The following is an 18,684-nucleotide window of genomic DNA, read 5'->3' on the forward strand; positions in this document are numbered from 1 at the left end:
ACCTTATCCCAAGGTCTTACCCATAGAGCAACTAGGGACGAAGATTACAATCTCTTCATTGAAGCTAGATGTGGCAGCCATACCCATACATCCTCACACCAACTTAGGGTAGAGATTGGTTGATATAGAACTGCCCCCCTTACCCATGAGGACTTGATCTACTAGTTGTGTGAGTTGGAGCCAAAGATTGAGAATCATTATATACGTTGTTGCCTAGTATGCTATGAGATTGGAGGACGCTTCCATTGCCTCTTGGGGGATGGATTCAACCCCTTGACTAGAGTGACAGACTTCTCAAGTCAGCATTGCCTTAGGCTCTTTCCCATTGAGTTTTGCAAATATCAAGATCACATTCTACGATCAAGAAAAAGACTAAGGGGCTCATCATACACATTGGTCAACGCCGTCTCATTGGCTTCTTTAGTGCATTAGTGACCTTAGAAATTGGTGATCAAGGGACTTTTGGAGCCTTTTGGACCCATTTAGCCACCTTGAGGGGTCACCATAGATATAAGAGGAGAGCTATGTAGAGAATGGTGCTTGTGACTTATTAGATTGAGGTCACAATCGAGATAGCATTAGAGCATCAATGCAATTTTGACATGGCACCATATCTATGTTTGATCGACCCATGCCAAACATCATGGGACGAGGCTCAAATGCTTCATCACATTCCTCTCGTATTTTTATTAATCAATCCTAGCTTTTCTATCAAGCTATTGCTTTTAATTTGGCCCCTAAATGTAGTTAGCCATTTATCTTTTTCAATTACTGTTTTTCTTTTGCTTGGGACATTTGGTTTCCCCAAGTTTTAGATGTGTTGGTATTTGTTTCATGGGTTATTTGGCCTCTAGGAGATGTTAACACCTCTCTCTCTCTCTCTCTCTCTCTCATGTGCAGGCTTTGTAAAGGATTTTTCATTAAAGATCATAAGATTTTTATAAAGGGCCTTCTTGCCGATAAGGAAGTGTCAAAGACATGTAGAAATAACATAGGAAGTCACAAGTCTACAAAGATGAGAAATGGAAATCATGAAGTGGGTACAACCAAGGTGGAACATATGATCTTTACCCATGGAGTAGACCCCATTTTTAAGGACGACATTAGTACAAATTGTTGGAGCTAGTTGCCATAGTAGTAGTCTTTGAACGTAGCTCACATGTTGTCATATATCCCTATCGAGATAGTGTGTGGGTAGCATTTGGACTAATCCTCGAGCCCAGTCAGGTATTGCTCATGTTGCTAGGGGATCTTCCTCATCTTTTTTTTTGGGGGGGAGAGAGAGAGAGAGAGAGAGAGAGAGAGAGAGAGAGAGAGAGAGAGAGAGAGAGAGAGAGAGAGAGAGAGAGAGAGAGAGAGAGAGAGAGAGAGTAGTTACATTAATGTCTACAAAAGGCCAAGTCAGCCAATGAGACCAAAGTGTTACATCTGAAAGTTGGGGAATTTTTCCAAGTTCCGAAATAGCTGTCATCTAAATTCTAATGCTATGACTAACTAAATGGAGAATAAATAATACAAAGCTGATAAATACAAAATAATGTCAAAACCAGATGCAATGTGAAACTGTTGTGGGGGTACTCTCATCCCAAGTTCTCTCTCATGGGTCTACCTAACATAGAGAGGCTGAAGCGGCAAGGTAGGATACAAAATAATGTCAAAACCAGATGCAGTGTGGAACTGTTGTGGGGGTACTCTCATACCAAGTTCTCTCTCATGGGTCTACCTAACATAGAGAGGCTGAAGCGGCAAGGTAGGGTTCGCCAATGATGATGATGTATCCTCTATACCTATAGAGAGAGAGAACAGGGGTGGGGGGTAACAAGCATTTACTCCTTCAAAAGCCAAAATGGCCCATGAGACAAAGAAACGAGTTTGTCTAATCATACCATCTTGACTTGAGAACAACAATGAAAACAAAGTACAACTCAGTATATTGATGCTTACCATCTAAGGATTGCAAGCGTAGGCTCCTATCATGTACAAATTTCTTTTCTCAGTGATCCTCTAGTTGACCTATTGGATCTCAATTTGGTCAATAAGAATCTCTAGAAACGCTATACACTCCTCAAGGCAATAATATCTATCATGGGGCAATCCAAGACAATGAGTCTATTGAGAGGAGGTGCTCGTCTTCAATGGTGAGCAATGATGGCTTAGATTTGTCAAAGTAAGGATGTCAGGAATGATGATGGTGTGATGGATACCGTGCTTTGCAAAGTGTGATTATGTGATCTATTGTGACCCTTCTTGCTCATGGATGGTGTGTTAGTGCTGCTGTTGTGGTAGTGTCTCACAAGCAAGCAAGCTCTAGAGCGAGCGTTGAGGAAATCTACTAGACCTCATTGGCTCATTGGTTGGACCTTTGTCTCCTACTCCTCAAAAGTTTTTCTCTCTTTGGACTTTGGAGCTTCAGTAGAAACAACCCTAGATATATTTGAACTATGTACTCCATTACCCTACGGAAAGGCCCAAACACATCCCAAAAAAGGCAATGAAGTCGCCTTTTGATCTCATAGTACACAATACATCTGCAAATAAAGTGCTCCTTAGACTCAAGCTCTTGGTAGTATAGCTAGCTACTACATGCATCCTTAGACATGTGTATATGGTCCTATCTCAATCCCGAGCTGTTGTGATGATATCAGTATTTGTCCAATAGCACTACATGTCCCATGGGAGCTGTGTACATTCATGTTGTGAAGTGAGAGATTTGCATGCTTTGGGTTGGTAGGCTAGGATTGTAACCCATGGAGAGATCACTATGTACGTGGATATTCCATTGGAGTGGATGTGGCTCCTCATGTGTTGATTGATTGGATGTCTTCATGCATTCATTACAAGTTCATATATTGGATATCTCAGGGCTAGCCTTTGCATGTGCACCTCAAAGTGGGCTAGATAGTGATGATCAGCATGAACTCCTACCTCTTGCCTTTACTTCCTTTACTTAGAAGTCATTGCAAGAATTGATGCAACACATCCATTTTATGCTATGGAAGAATTAGGGAAATTGGGGGCCAGTTCAAGGTCTCTTGGCAACTACTATGGTGTCAAAAGTGTATGGGTGGAGTCGCTTTGTTGGACATTCAGATTCATCTGACAGCTCTATGGATGGCCTTGTTATAGTCCTTATAAGAGCAACAATGTCCCTTGGTGTCAAAAGATGACATACCAGTGAGACAATAGGGTTTGCGGGGAGGAACACGGAGTGAACTTGACAAACATGGAGAAGAGAAGAGTGAAGAAATTCTAATGAATGGAATGATGAAGTTCTGAATCATGGAGTGAATGTGATACAAGGGAACAAGGGTGCTGTAGCATAAGGAAGATGATGAAGACAGCCATGAACCACGAACCACCATGTCTTCCTGAAGGGGTGCGAGGGCAGTGGAGAGGCTGGAGAGAAGAGGTGACAGACTGAATGAATCAGCCGTGAGGAATGAATGAGAGAGTGGCCTATATATAGGCACAGTCAGTCTAGGATGGCACCCCTTTTTGGGGTTGCAAACCCTAAACGCAAAATGCAAAAACACAAAAACGCAAATTGCGGGTGAATGGTTTCTCAACACCCCATCTCAGGCCCAAACAGGGGAACAAGAAAAGAGTGAGGTGGAGATACAATGCTACATATTGAAGAATGCTCATGTAGTAGGTGCCACTTGGACAGTGTCCCTCGTGGGAAAATTGTTCACTTGCCCAAGCATCCTAGTACAAAGATGATGAAAACATGCAATGCATAGGAGGAATGTCGGACTTTGTGTGGTGTTGAGTGTTGAGAAACCCTTCACCTTTCACCCGCAGTTTGCGTTTTTGTGTTTTTGCATTTTGCGTTCTGGGTTTGCAGCCCCAAAAAGGGGCACCATCCTAGACTGATTGTGCTTATTTATAGGCCTCTCTCTCATTTATTCCTTATGGTTGAATTCATTTAGTCCATCACCTCTTCTCTCCAGCCTCTCCACTGCCCTCACACCCCTTCAGGAGGACATTGTGGTTCGTGGTTCATGGTTGTCTTCATCATCTTCCTTTTGCTACGGCACCCTTGTTCCCTTATATCACATTCACTTCATGATGCAAAACTTCATCATTCCATTCATGAGAGTTTTTTCTCTCCTCTCTTCTCTTCTCCATGTTTGCCAAGTTCACTCCGTGTTCCTTTCCGCAAACCCTACTGTCTCGTTGGTATGTCATCTTTTGACATGGTATCGGAGGCGGATCTGCTCAAACAGTGGCAAAGATCCTCCACTCCAGTAAAGGCAAAGACCAATGGTGGGTTTGGCATCCACTTCTCTTCTTCCGCTGCATCAAAATCTCGTTTTTGTAGGTTTCAGGTGTTTTCAGCTTGTTGCCCACATCCCTTTCGCAGAGGACATCACAGTCTTAGCTGTCCCTTGTTGTCATCTAGAGTTTGGTGCCTGTTTCCAGCCTTCCAGCCGCAATTTGCAGGTGTTTACAGCAGAGCGACTATTGCTAATCACTCTCCATTTAGAAAACTATCTCGTTTTGGCCGATTTCAAGTATTTCAGCTTGCTGCCCACACCTCGGACACAGAGGACATTGTGGTCCAAGCTGGCCATTGTTGTGGTGCCTGTTCCAGCCTATCCCATACTATTCGGAGTTGATTTTAGCATGTTGATTGCTGCTGTTGGTTTTTCTTGCGTTTTTAGTCTCTCTCTCTCCTCGCCTGCGTTTTTAGTTTCTCGCTCCCCTCATCAGAGAAGACAAAGACTGGTGGTGGGTTCGGCATCAACATTTGATTTCTCTATCATTTCCACCGCGCATTGGGAGATATCCTTTTTTCTCCCTCCCATCCTTCCTTCTCTAGTTTGCCACACTGGTACCATGGCGTCTCCATCGATAGATTGCCCTTCTACTGGGTGCTACTACTGTGGCATGAACGGTCCTCCCACCGAAGACTGTCGACATCGATTTTTGCTCCCCAACCCTTCGGAGTATATGCACCTTTCACCAGGCACTCCTTGTGCCATCTCTCTTTTCTGGGCCATAGAGATCGTTCTACATCGGCTATCAGAGTATTATGCTCAAGGCAATAAGCCGCACCTGACGCGCACTAAGTCCTTTCGAGCACATGGAGACTATAAGACCTTACAAGGCGATAAGCCCTCTTGGAGACCACCCCACTGTGCGGAGGTTTTCCCCATCTACTTCGAGGTATAGTGGCTTCCACGGCCCACATCTCCTTCACAGTCCACTCTCTTGAGAGCCTACAATTGTTCCCTACCCTTGGCTCATCTTGAGCTTTCTCCTTCCTGACCCTCTTCCACTCAGGTTCGAGAGGCCACTTCTGCGTGCTTTTCGGCTTCTTCTTCTGAGCCATAGGTACCTTCTTTGGCACAATCAGGGGAACTTCCTTCATCATCAGATGCTTCGCAGTCCGTGAGCCATGAGTGGTTGGATTCTCTTTCTCTCTCAGATTGGGATTGAGAGGGGGATTTTCTTACTTCGCCCTCAGAGGGGGCTTTCAGTTCTTCTTTAACTTCACAAGGGGCTCCTACTTCTTCTTCTGATTCAGAGAGAGACTCTATGTGCCATGAAGTTCTTCACATATCACCACCTTTCACTTTTGAGAAGTGGCTCTCCTTTGAGCAATCATTTCCTCTACTCATACCCCGGATCTAGAGGATCTACCTTGATCGGGGCCCTCGGATATTCAGCAGCAACTTGGTGGCTAGGCCTTTGTATTCCTTCCAGCATGGAGTCACAGAGCTAGTGGCTTCTCTCCCGAGGGTGAGTTTCAAGTTCTACAGTTCATCGAGTCTCCTGACTATCTTCAAAGGTCTCCTTTTAGGTGATATTCTTAGATTATAGGTATGGGCATATCCTTATGGTTCTCGGCACCACACAAAGCTCGATATTTCTCCTATGCATTGCATGTTTTTATCATCTTTGTACTAGGGCGCTTGGGTAAGTGAATAATTTCCCCACGAGGGACACTATCCAAGTGGCACCTGCTGCATGAGCATTCTTCAATATATAGCATTGCATCTCCACCCTACTCTTCTCTTGTTTCTCTTTTTGGGATTGAGAGGGGGTGTTGAGAAACCCTTCACCCTTCACCCGCAGTTTGCGTTTTTGCGTGTTGCGTTTAGGGTTTGCGTTTAGTGTTTGTAGCCTCAAAAAGGGGTGCCATCCTAGATTGATTGTGCCTATTTATAGGCCACTCTCTCATTTCATTCTTTACGGTTGATTCATTCAGTCCGTCACCTTTTCTCTCCAGCCTCTTCATTGCCCTCACACCCCTTTAGGAGGACATTGTGGTTCGTGGCTCGTGGTTGTCTTTATCATCTTCCTTGTGCTACGGCACCCTTGTTCCTTTGTATCACATTCACTCCATGATTCAGAACTTCATCATTCCATTCATCAGAGTTTTTTCTCTCCTCTCTTCTCTTCTCCATATTTGCTGAGTTCACATTGTGTTCCTCCCTGCAAACCTTATTGTCTCGTTGGTACGTCATCTTTTGACACTAAGAACCATAATGATATGCCCGTACTCGATCTCGGGGGTTGCCTCCACGTTAACCAAGTGACCAAGGCAAGAAGAAGAGGAGGAAGAAGATGTAGGGGATCCCTAAGATCCAAGATTTCCAACTGAAAGGAAACCTGTAGTAAAGAACAATAGACAGAGTGAACTGGAGAACCCAAAACTCAACCTCAGGAGAGAAGCCACTAGCTTCGTGCATCCATGCAGGAAGGAATACAAAGGCCTCATTACCAAGCCCGATTGAACCTACAAGGCCTCGATCTAGGTAGATCCTCGAGATCTTGGGAATCAATAGGTGAGATGACCATTGGAAGGAAGCCACCCCATCCAAGGGTAGAAGAAGAAGGTAAAAGGACTCCACCAAGGTGTGCGAAGGATTGAGTGGTGGGTGGGGATCCCCTTTGAAATTGGAGAAATAGGAGCCCCCTTTGAAGTCGTAGTAGATGTAGATGCCCCCTCGGAGGGCAAAGAAAGATCATCCTCCTTTTAGGTAGATAGGGAATTCGAAAACTCATGGATCACAGACTCGGAAATGTCTGAGGATGGAGGAAGTGCCACCAGTCGTGGAGTCCCCCTCTGAGGTAAATAGGGAATTCAAAAACTCATGGATCACAGACTCCGAAATGTTTGAGGATGAAGGAAGTGACGCCAGTCATGTCGAAGAAGGTATGTGGGGTGGTGAAGAATTCCAAGAGGTGGCCTATCGAACGTGAGTAGGCGAGGGTGGAGAAGGGTGGGGCTTAGACTGAGCAATGAGTGGGTAACAATTGTTACTTCTCAATGGAGTGGACCGGGAAGCCGAATAAGAGGAAGGAGTCGAGTAGTCCCACTGTCTCTCGAAGGGGCGGACTGATGAGGAGACTATATCAAACAATCACTGTCTCTCGATGGAGTGGATTGTAGAACTGCGGGCTGTGGTAGCCACTGTACCCGAAAATAGGTGGAAGAAGACTACCGTTGGCATTGTGACTATCTCCAGGCGGTTGTAGCGCCAATCAATCCTCCATGGGCTAGAAAGGACTTAGTGCGCATTGGATGTGTCTGATTGCCTCGAGCATAGTAATCTGATAGCCGATGCAGAACGATCTCTGTGGCCCAGAAAGGAGAGGTGGCACAAGGAGAATGCCTAGTGGACGCATATACTCTGGGGGGTGGGGAGCAAAGGGTGAAGTCAGCAAGCATCGGTGGTGTGTTCCGCGATGCCATAGTAGGAGCACCTAGTAGTCTGGTTATCTATTGGTAAAGAATCCATGGGTATCAGTGTGCCTTTTTGAAGAAGGAAGAGGTTAGCCACGAACCACGAACCATGAACTGCAATGTCTGCCTCAAGGGGTGTGAGGGCAGTGTGAAGCATGAACCGCAATGTTCGCTGCAAGGGGTGGGAGGGCAATGGAAGGGCCGGAAGTGAGTTGCCAGTGGGAGGAGGATGCGACCAGCAGCAAGAGGTTGCAACCAATAGAAAAACGTAGGTGAGGAGAGAGAAATATTAAAAACGCAGGTGAGGAAAGAGAAAGGCTAAAAACGCAGGCTGTAAGAGAGAGAAAGACTCAAAACACAGGAAAAAACTAGCAATAGCAATTAGCATGCCAAGATCAGCTCCGAACAGTGTGTGATAGGCTGGAAACAAGTGCCAAATTGTTGTAGACGGCAATGGCTAGCTTGGATCGCAATGTCCTCCATATCTGGGGTGTGGGCAATAAGCTGAAATACTTGAAATCTGCAAAAACTAGATGTTTTCTGAATGGAGAGTGATTAGCAACAGTCGCCGGACTGTAAACAGCTGCGAATTGCGGGTGGAGGGTTGGAAACAAGCACTAGATTGTAGATGACAGCAAGGGACAATTGAGATTGCGATGTCCTCGGCAAAAGGGGTGTGGGCAGCAAGACGAAAACACCTGAAATCGCAAAAATGAGATTTTGATGCAGTGGAAGAAGAGAAGTGGATGCGGAACCCACCACCGGTCTTTGCCTTCACTAGAGTGGAGGATCTTTGCCGTTGTTTGAGCAGATCCAGCTCTGATACCATGTCAAAAGATGACGTACTAGTGAGACAATAGGGTTTGCAGAGAGGAACATGGAGTGAACTCGGCAAACATGGAGAAAAAAAGAGAAGAGAGAAGAAACTTTGATGAATGGAATGATGAAGTTTTGAATCATGGAGTGAATGTGATACGAGGGAACAAGGGTGCTGTAGCATAAGGAAGATGATGAAGACAGCCACAAACCATGAACCATAATGTCCTCATGAAGGGTTGTGAGGGCAGTGGAGAGGGTGGAGAGAAGAGGTGACGGACTGAATGAATCAGCCGTGCGGAATGAATGAGAGAGTGGCCTATAAATAGACATAGTCGGTCTAGGATGGCGCCCCTTTTTGAGGTTGCAAACCCTAAATGCAAAACGCAAACTGCGGGTGAAGGGTTTCTCAACACTTGGGTGAATTTGGCTACAACTCTCCTCGAGTAGGTTGGTTTCTCACAGTCATACTTAAATCCAAGCATTATGGGGGTATATCTTGAACTTGACTCAATAAATCTAAATGCCAGTGTCTTTCTTTTCTACTCTCCTACTTGATTGCCTCTTGGGAAGGCATACTATATTTCACGATTTTGCCCCCCTTTGACTTACGAGGCTATTTCCCTTCAAGCTATGTTTTTGGTCACCTCCAAATTGCTTGCCAAACGTGATAAACACAGAGAATGCAATAAGTTTAATAGGATGGCATGGTTGGGTTTGAGGATTGTTGGAGATGAAGTCATTTCTCGTTAGTCTGGAGTTTACTCTTTTTGCCATATTCATCAATACTTTTGGGTTCCTCGGGTTTAGTAGTTGATTTGAACCAATTTGGAGGAATGATTGTATTGGCATTTCCTTTGGATTGCAAGATCCATCCCCAGGGTTGGATTGGGCGGTTGTGCATTTGGATTTTTGGAATCACATTGACAATCAGGTTTATTAGATGGTAGCAAAAAGGAGATGAGTGACTAAGAAGGTGAATATTCACGTGCTTCAACTTTAGTGGTCTAAATCCTATCAAGGAAGAGTCTTTATTTGGAGGGTTCCCATGGTAGATGTGCCTTTTGCACCTTGTGATGAGACTTTTTCTTATCTCATCATTTCCTACCCGGTGCCTAGATAGGTTTGGGAGCTAGACATGTCTAGGGTTTCATTACCTGAGCATGGTCTTTAGAGACATGGCAATGTACAATCATCCTATCCTAGGTTTTGGGCAAGATGCCATTGACAGTCGGATGGATTGATTTTTGGCATATCTAGAGTAATGTCTTCATTTTCTATTAGCCTTATGTATATGTGGCTATGTGGGTTGAGTGCAAGGACTATTATTGTGGTATATGAGTTCATAATATCTGCTAGTGTAACCGGCTTGTTCACTGGGAAGGGCGGTAGTGTACAACCAAAATATTTAAATGCTTTCACCCAATTCACAATCGCCCACTTTACTTGAACTTAAAGACACAGAATCAAGAAGAAAAACAGGAAGCTAGAATGCTCCTGTTGTGAAATAGACACCCTGTTGGCCCCTCAGTTAGGCGCCCCTTGCGGTATTTCTTTATTGTTAAAAAGAGAAAAAGTACAATGGGCTGTCTTTCACCTATTCTGGGTGAAATTTGGCAGCATAACAGTACAATTACTGACCCAAAACAAGCTGACCAGGAGGAGAAACTCTGCCCAAGTCTGAAACTTCTGGTTGGAGTGCAGAATTGACCATTTCAGCCCGCTGTAATTACTGGTTCAGACCTGTTTTGAAACCTGTTTTCAGCTCGTACTGTTCCCTGTACTGTTCTCCAACATCTGTGTCAAGTGTCCCTTGATTCTGGCATCAATCGGGCTCTGAAATAACCTAAGAACAGTCCAGAATCAGTACTGATTTAGTGCTGTTTCAGACACTTTCTTGGTGAGGTTACCACCCTTACCTGTTCCTGCTTGTGGGCAGCAAACAACTGCTCCTGTTCCTGGAGAAAGGAGGCTCTTGCCTCATGCAAAGATAGCGTATTCCCACACAACTGTACGTGAATCAGAAGAAAGGCCCTTGATTCTGAAGCATAACCATACTGTCAGGGAGAGAGAGAGAGTAGGGAGCAAGCTCAAGCCTCTGTGCATTATGGACAAGGTAGGCAAGCTCTCAAATCTTCTCCATCAGCAACTGTTCCTCTATCCTCTTCAAATGAGCCCCCAAAGACCCAAAAAACTGCACGCCAGCCCTCTTTAAAGAGGTAAGTGCACCAATTTGTGCCAAATGGCAGCACTGGAAGATATTTCCCGTTCTAACCTTCCGGTCTAAAATTCTCCATCCTCAGTGCGAAATTTGACCTCGGCACAGACCAGAGGATTAATCCTCATGCAAAAACGAAGATAATGACGCGAACAAATTCTGGGGTTCAAAAATAGTAACTCCCTAAATTTTAGGAGTTGCTTCCATTGCATCCCCACTAGTCTTCTGACCATCTTTGCAGACTATGGCTACATCCAAATTTGTAATGTAGCTCAACTGAAAGTGAATTTTCACTGATGACCCCACATGGACTAATCTCTTGGAGATTTGACCATCTTTACTTTGAACTAGTCTCTTCCAGGCTAGTTCTTCAACACACTTGTCCATATACACTTTCACAAGTCTCTTCCAGGCTTGTCAATCTACAGTGCCATTAGTCTCTTCCAGACTTGTACTGGACCTTAACTGTCCAGTCTTGACTCACTAGGCATTCCTGTCGGTTTCACATACTGGCCATGCAACTCAGGCGTTTAGATTTCAAGAGGGATCCTTCCAAAAAGAAAAACCAAATAAAATATGTAATATGTAGTGTGGTCCTTAGAGAGGTGGCTGATTTGCAGATGGAACACACATGATCTCTACCTTGGTTGTAACCTCTTCGTGAGTTTCATTTCTTGTCATTATAACCTTGTGGATTCTTGTGTTGATTCCTACGTGTCTTTGACATTGATTGGTTAGCCAGAAGGACCTATATAAATATTTCTATTATTTAATTCAAAACACAGCGCACACACAGACTTCATGATTGGGTTATCTTACAATTGCAAATGCTTGTCTTGGTGAATCCAGACACACTTCAGTGCACTAATCCATCATTCATGCTCAAGGCATTGAATTAAGTGGAAGTGTTGCTCAATGCACAAGTATTGCTTGAATGAGCATCTTTGAAAAGCTGTCATTTGCAAATTGACAAAGGCATTAATCTATATTCCATATGCAAGGTTGACCGTACTTATATGCTTGATCTTTAGGAAGACTTTGTCAATAAATATTCACACTATATATTTTTTTTAGAAAAGTAAATTCTATTAATAAATATTTTCAGGACAATGTATCCTATGGCAAAGTACAGCCTTGTAAGGGATTTCCAAAACAAAAAAATATACAACAAAGGGGAAAGTCTATAACAAGGCCTGAATAAATAACACCAATCAGAAGGTCTTTAGTGCCAGATTACAGTCTTTGAGCTGCTTTATATTCTCTCCCATTTAGCCGGAAGGACCTCTATTTATTTCTCTTCTTCAATTCAACACACACACACACACACACACACACACACACACACACACACACACTCCAGACTTCATGATTGGGTCATCTTATGATTGCAAATGCTTATCTTGGTTGATCTAGACATGCTTCAGGGCATTAATCCATTATTTGTGTTCAAGGCATTGAAATAGGTGGAAGTGTGCACTATGCACAAGTATTGCTTGAATGAGCATTTTTGAAAAGCCGTTGCAAATTGACAAAGGCATCAATCTATTCCATATACAAGGATGACCATACTGATACGCTTGATGTTTTGCCACAGGTTTTTGGGTCATATAGTTTCACAAGTGTTGCTTAAATAGCGTAAGCATTTCTTAAAAGACTTTATTGACAAATATTCACACTGTTTTTCTTTCTTTCCCGAGAAGAGAAAACTCTATTAATAAATCTTCTGAGGACAATGTATCCTAAGGCAAAGTACAGTACAGCCGTGTAAAGGACTTCCAAAACAAAAAATATACAACAAAGGGGAAAGTCTATAGCAAGGCCTGAATAAATAACCAATCAGGAGGTCTTTAGTGCCAGACCACAGAGTCTTCGAGCTGCCTTGTATTCTCTCCCATCTCCCAAGGAGAGTGGAGAATCTTTGTTCAGTTCTTGGAGAGTATGTGCAGTGGATATCCAATAGATCTATAGTGTGGTTGCCTCTGGCGGTCCATTTATACCAAGCTATGATGCTAGCTTTGAGATCCCATCTAAATGTCCCTGAATCTACACAGTCTGTGAAAAATCTGGCATAGCAACCCTGCTCACAAGCTGTCCCGAAACAAGGTAAGCCAGACATCCTTGTACATCCTTATATTCGTAGGCTGGGCCTCTTATCTATGACCCAAGCAACCATCCCCCATGTCACAATCATAGACTCTGCAGTTCCCTAGGATTCACATCATTCTTCTCCTTGCTACACATACAACAAATAAGCTGAATGTTTTGTTCACAACTCTCGCAAAAGACCTTTTTAAACAATTTGCGTGCAAGCATTACCATATTGCAACTGATTCTTATGGATTTGATGTTCATTGAGGGAGAATGGTCAAGTATTTGAAGCTCTTGAAGTTCGATGAGCAGAAGAACATGCCAAGCTTGCTTTATCATGTGAAATTTCATGTATAACCTTAAGGCTGGCCAATTTTTCAAGTACAGTTAACAGTACACTTTAATATATGAAATCTGCACTAATGGTTGCTCTTTGCCACTTTTGTGGCTCATTATATGACTACTGTCAATTTTCTGGTGAATTAAGAGTGATAGTTTTTGCACATTGAAGCCATAAATTTTCTAGCAACTTCTCGGGAGTGAAACAAAAATGGCTTTGGGCTACCACATGTGCACACCAGGATACGGATGGGATCATCTCTGGGGTTTCAGCATTTCAATCATTAGGCGTTTTGAGTAGGTAGTCAGATTGAACAACGTCACACTGACCACTGAGACCCTTGCAGCCTGTTTTGTATTGTGAGAGTTCTGACTGAAGTAGTTTGTGTTCAAAATTGGGAAAAATCATAATAAATTATGATGGAGATATTAAATATAAAAAAAATTGGGGTGGTGAAAAATACCTTTGGGGTATGCCGAGGGGTGACCCCAATAAACTTGCCCTCTGTATGAAAAATTCATGTACATCTAAACAGATGAACATAGACTTCAGAATCTGGGGAGTTTGTAACAGCATTAAAATTGCCCTTTTGTATGGTTTGGCAACTGATGGGGGACCTCAGCATGTTTGACCTGCAGAGTGCAAAAGTTGAAAAAAACTTGAAAGTCTCTACTTTTAAGACTTTAGTTGACATAAAGTTGCAACTTATTTTGTTAAGCTGACAGAGAATGTGTGTTTTTCAGGTGTTGCAGAACCATTCGAATGAAGTGTGGTTTTTGCAGTTCTCACATGATGGAAAACATTTAGCTTCTGCTTCAAAAGATTGCACAGCAATTATCTGGGAGGTAGTCCACGGGCTGATGTGTGCTTGCTTCTATTGTAGTGATCTGAAATGCAGTTTCTGTTTCTTTTACTTTGAATGAATGCTGCTTCTTTTACCCATGTGATTGGAAGCATGCTCAAAGACGAGGTCAATTCTTTGAGTTCCCCCCTTTTTTTTTTTGGTTTTTTTGAATTGTTTACTGTCTTTTTGTTTGCATAGTTTCTATTCTTGATCAAGTCTGCCATTTCTTGGCCCACCTCACTGTTTGGACATCAGCTGCAAATAAACCTGAATGGGTTTGTTACATGTCATCTTATTTCAAAGTAGTCATGAGATTCCGAAGCCATACTGGGGCACGAGTACCATGATACATGATTTGTGGACTAATCTGTATTCGTTTTTATTTTTTTGCATGATCATATCCTCACATAGAATCAGTTTCGTGTTTCTTTATCTATACATAATCAAAGTGTCATAAACATGTTAGGGAGGCCACATGGTCAAACAGGTGCTGAGAATTGATCACTTCCGCTGATTATATGATCACGTTCTCTTAGAGGCAAGTTATATTTTATTTGTAAAAGAGGTTAGAAATCAATTATGAAGTGCCATTCCATTTGCTAATCAATCTAAAATAGTTATGTTTTTGCGCTATGGTTTTGATATTGTATTTTGTCCTGATTGACTCTGGTTCTTCTATGCTATTTTTTGGTTCTCCATGTAGTTTGTGGCAACTTGTGTGATGGGTTATGGCTTTTTTGTATCGGGCTTAGGTTGTAGGATCGGAGCTTGTGAAGTTGAAGTTCACTCTGACAGGTCATCAAAAGCCAGTTTCATTTGTCGCATGGAGCCCAGATGATAGTATGATTCTTACTTGTGGTAACGAAGAGTTAGTCAAGCTGTGGGATACTGAGACAGGGGAGTGCAGACGCACTTTCGATAGACCAAACAGCAATTTCTGTGCGTGTGCATGGTTTCCTGATGGGAAAAGATTTATTTCTGGTGGTGGTGATAAATGCATTTATGTGTGGGATGTGGATGGAAAAGAGATAGATTTATGGAAGGGGCCACGCTTGCCTCGAATAGTTGATCTAACTGTCACCGCTGATGGTAAGCATATGATCAGTGTCTGTGACAAGGATATAAGGATTTATAATTTGGATACAAAAGTAGAACGAGTGATCAGTGAAGAGAAGCCTATTACATCCCTCTCTGTATCGAAGGATGGAAGATCTTTACTGGTTAACCTTGTGCATCAGGAAATACATTTATGGGACATCACAGACAACTCTAAGCTTTTATATAAATACAAAGGGCATAAGCAGACACGTTATGTGATCAGATCTTGTTTTGGAGGTTCTGATCAAGTATTTATTGTAAGCGGCAGTGAAGATTCACAGGTCATTTTCTTCCCTCATTGTGTAAATGTGCTTTGCTTATTTTCTGTTTTTAGTGGCCTTAGTGACGTAATCACAATCTAGCACGCTTGTATTTTGTATCTTCCTTTTTCTGGAGGAGCCTGAAATGGATGTCTATTTTCATGAATAAAGGGACGCTAGCACTAGTGATCATATATATTCTGTCCTGAAGGAGTACGTACTTAGCAGTGTGTGATTGTTAGAGTTGTTTGTTTCATCACATTGCAATTCTACTTCTGAATTGCCACTGGCATTGTAATGATAAAGCATGCTATATTTAGTAATTGGGATTGGGCTCGGAACTAATATTCTGAAGGAACTGGTTTATCTTACCTGTGCAGGTATACATCTGGCATCGAGGCAATGGGGAGCTTCTGGAAGTTTTAGCTGGTCATTCTGGAACAGTCAATTCTGTCAGTTGGAACCCTGTTAATCCATACATGTTTGCGTCAGCCAGTGATGATCACACCATCCGCATATGGGGTTTGGCTAAACATGCATACAAACCTAAGGACGTGAGCACTAGTAATGGCATTGTCCATGAAGTCAATGGGGGCCAAGTCCCACCCATGCAAATCTGATAGTAGGGATTCAAGAAGTTATGCTGATATGTAAGGCAATTTGTAAATTTCTTTCTTGGTCTGAACTGTAAGGGCCCAAAGTGAATTATGTTGGTAAACATTTCTCTGATTAGTCATCAAGTCTTTTATACCATTGTTTCTCAATTGGTGATTAGCCTGAAAAACTTGTGTGCCAGTCGAGATCTTTACAGCATTATATTAGCAAGGCTGTTGTCTTGACAAAATGTCAAGAGCAGGTTTTTAAACAAAACGAAGTAAGGATATGAATGAACTTCTGCAGCATCGAACACCTTATGTTAAAACATATCTGGGAGCATAAATCAGCCTCATTCGATGTTCATTCCTTTCCTTACTCTTGCTATTGTATCAAAGTGTATGAAGTACAAGCTAGCTGCTACTGCATGTAAGGAGCTGGTTGGAACTAGATGGCCAAAACTTGCTTCCAAATCATGCCAGATTCCTCCTTAACATTGTTTTTGTGCAACCGTAGAACATATTTTAGAGTTCTGTGTTTTAGATGTTACAACTGCGGTTAAGAAAGGTGGAGGCTGAATTGCCTCAGGCCAAATTACTAAATATGAAGCATTTAGGTTTCTTGGCCATGAAACTCACGCAAAGAAATAATAGAGCTTGCAACTGCACAGGCAAATTGAATACATGGTGAAAAGAGGGCTATCAGCTAAATTGTGGCTAGGTAGATGAAAAGCTGCAGAGACAAAAAAGAGCAAGTCGTGACAAAAGTAAGCTGGGAGCTGAAGCAATCTTTAGTGGTTTTTGAGCCACATACCGTTTTAAGGAAGGTATGAAACTCATCTTTCATAGTTTTTGAAGGAAATATTAGCTAAACATGAGTTGGGGTTCAGCTAGTTTTATTGTCCAAATCATATTCCTAGTGGAGTGGTTTCTTTGGTTCAGCATGTGGCGGTACTGTTTGCACGTGTAACTTTGTCACTAGAATCAAATTACATGGACTACATTCTCATTTACAACATACTACAATGTTCACCCTTCCATATATCACTTCTTTTAGTAAAGTTGTCTACTCGTTTTCCATACCGACACTTGAATGAACTCTAGTTATCTATTCACGAATCGTGTGGTGGGGTCACTTGCTTGAGGTATTTCGTTGAACACACACAATACATACAAGAGAAAGCTCACTCAAGAAAACGAAAGATGGAGGTCACAATGTTTTCTTGGTGGTTTTTTTATTTTTCTTTACACACAATGTAATGTATACAAAATATAGATAAGTTATAATATGAAGGGAAGTGACATATTAAGTTTAGTATATATTTGATTATACTAATTGATTGGTGTCATAACTATACTAGATGTACGTAGGTGTACTTAACTATATATAACAAGTGATTAGTCAATGGTCATGTGAGGATTATAATGATCATGTGTTAAACGCATAATACACAATAGAAAGCTCACTCAAGAATATAAGAGATGAAAGTTAAAATGTTTTTTTTGTTTTTTTTTCTTTCTTAGACAATGTAATGTATACAAAGTATAGATAAAATATTATATGAAAAAAAGCGGTTTATTAAGTTAAATAGTATGTGATTGAATATATTAATTAATTGGTGTTATAATTATATTAGATTTATATAGGTGTAATTAATTAAATATAACAAGTGATAAGTCAATGGTTATGTAAGGATCATAATAACCATTGGTATGATAAGTGTAGATGTATAAACCTATCTAAGTAAGTGGTTCATTTTCAATGTTCGTACGTATTGAGCTCAAGTATAAACCTAAGTAAGTGGTTCATTTTCAATGTTCGTACGTATTGAGCTTGTTATCTCAATATTTTTTCTCAAGCTTAAATATATATTTATAGCTCTGAGTAAGCTTTGAGATTTTCAAAGCTTCTTTGTACCAATGCCGTTGTGAAAATGTTAAGTATTTGATTTTGTGTGTTGATATATATTAAGTTAATCTCTCTTGTAAGTATGTTTTTTTACAATATGATAATGCATCTTAATATGTTTTGTCTTAGCATATAACATTGGTTTCTAGCCAATTGTATACTACTCGTGTTGTCATAGTGAATGACAACTAGATTGTCTCCTTGCACATTCAAATCACCTAATAACTTTTGCAGCTATATCATCTCACATGGTGTCATAGAAGCTCTGTACTCGATATAATATTGGTTGCTTTTTATTGCTTCTAGTAACTTATATACTAACAAGGAAAAACATGAATTTAGTGGTAGATCTTTTATTAGACTTGTCACCAGTCCAATCTACACATATATATCTAAATACTAATATATTCTTATCTGTCTTATAACAAAAGTCCATAATGTAAGGTGGACTTCGTATACTTGAATATGCGATCGATTGCATCCAAATAAGACTTCTTAGATACTTGCATGAATCGACTTACGAGTCCAATAACATAACTCAAATTTGACCTTGTGATAATTATATATATCAAACTTTATACTATCTTTCTAAACATAGTAAGGTCTTTTATCTCATCATGAACATTAGTATTTAACCTTGCATTTTTCTCTAATGGCACTGAAAGATGCTTACATGCCATCATATTGTACTTGGATAATATATCTAAGCCATACTATCTTTGAGACATCTATATCTACCACCAACACATTTGATCATCTCAATATCAAGGAAGTATCTCAGTCTACCCAAATAATTTATCTCAATCTTTTGTTTCAAAATGT

General features: G+C 41.5%; 1 protein-coding gene across 3 annotated transcripts in view; it reads left to right on the forward strand.

Annotated features, from left to right (window-relative positions):
• The window catches only part of LOC148038705 (WD repeat-containing protein 26 homolog), a 45,619-nt gene extending 29,485 nt beyond the window's left edge, over positions 1 to 16,134 (forward strand). For all 3 annotated transcript variants that reach the window (XM_087674449.1, XM_087674450.1, XM_087674444.1), the window contains 3 exons: positions 13,902 to 14,003; positions 14,755 to 15,381; positions 15,741 to 16,134. In XM_087674449.1, coding sequence (XP_087530575.1) covers positions 13,902 to 14,003; positions 14,755 to 15,381; positions 15,741 to 15,980 — 969 coding nt within the window. In that variant the 3' untranslated portion in view covers positions 15,981 to 16,134. The remainder of the gene's footprint in view (positions 1 to 13,901; positions 14,004 to 14,754; positions 15,382 to 15,740) is intronic.
• Positions 16,135 to 18,684: the final 2,550 nt, after the last annotated feature.

Source organism: Lygodium microphyllum, chromosome 3 (genome assembly GCF_053477565.2).
Source record: "Lygodium microphyllum isolate KBCC chromosome 3, Lygodium_microphyllum_v1.1.10, whole genome shotgun sequence".
In the NCBI taxonomy this organism is placed as follows: domain Eukaryota; kingdom Viridiplantae; phylum Streptophyta; class Polypodiopsida; order Schizaeales; family Lygodiaceae; genus Lygodium; species Lygodium microphyllum.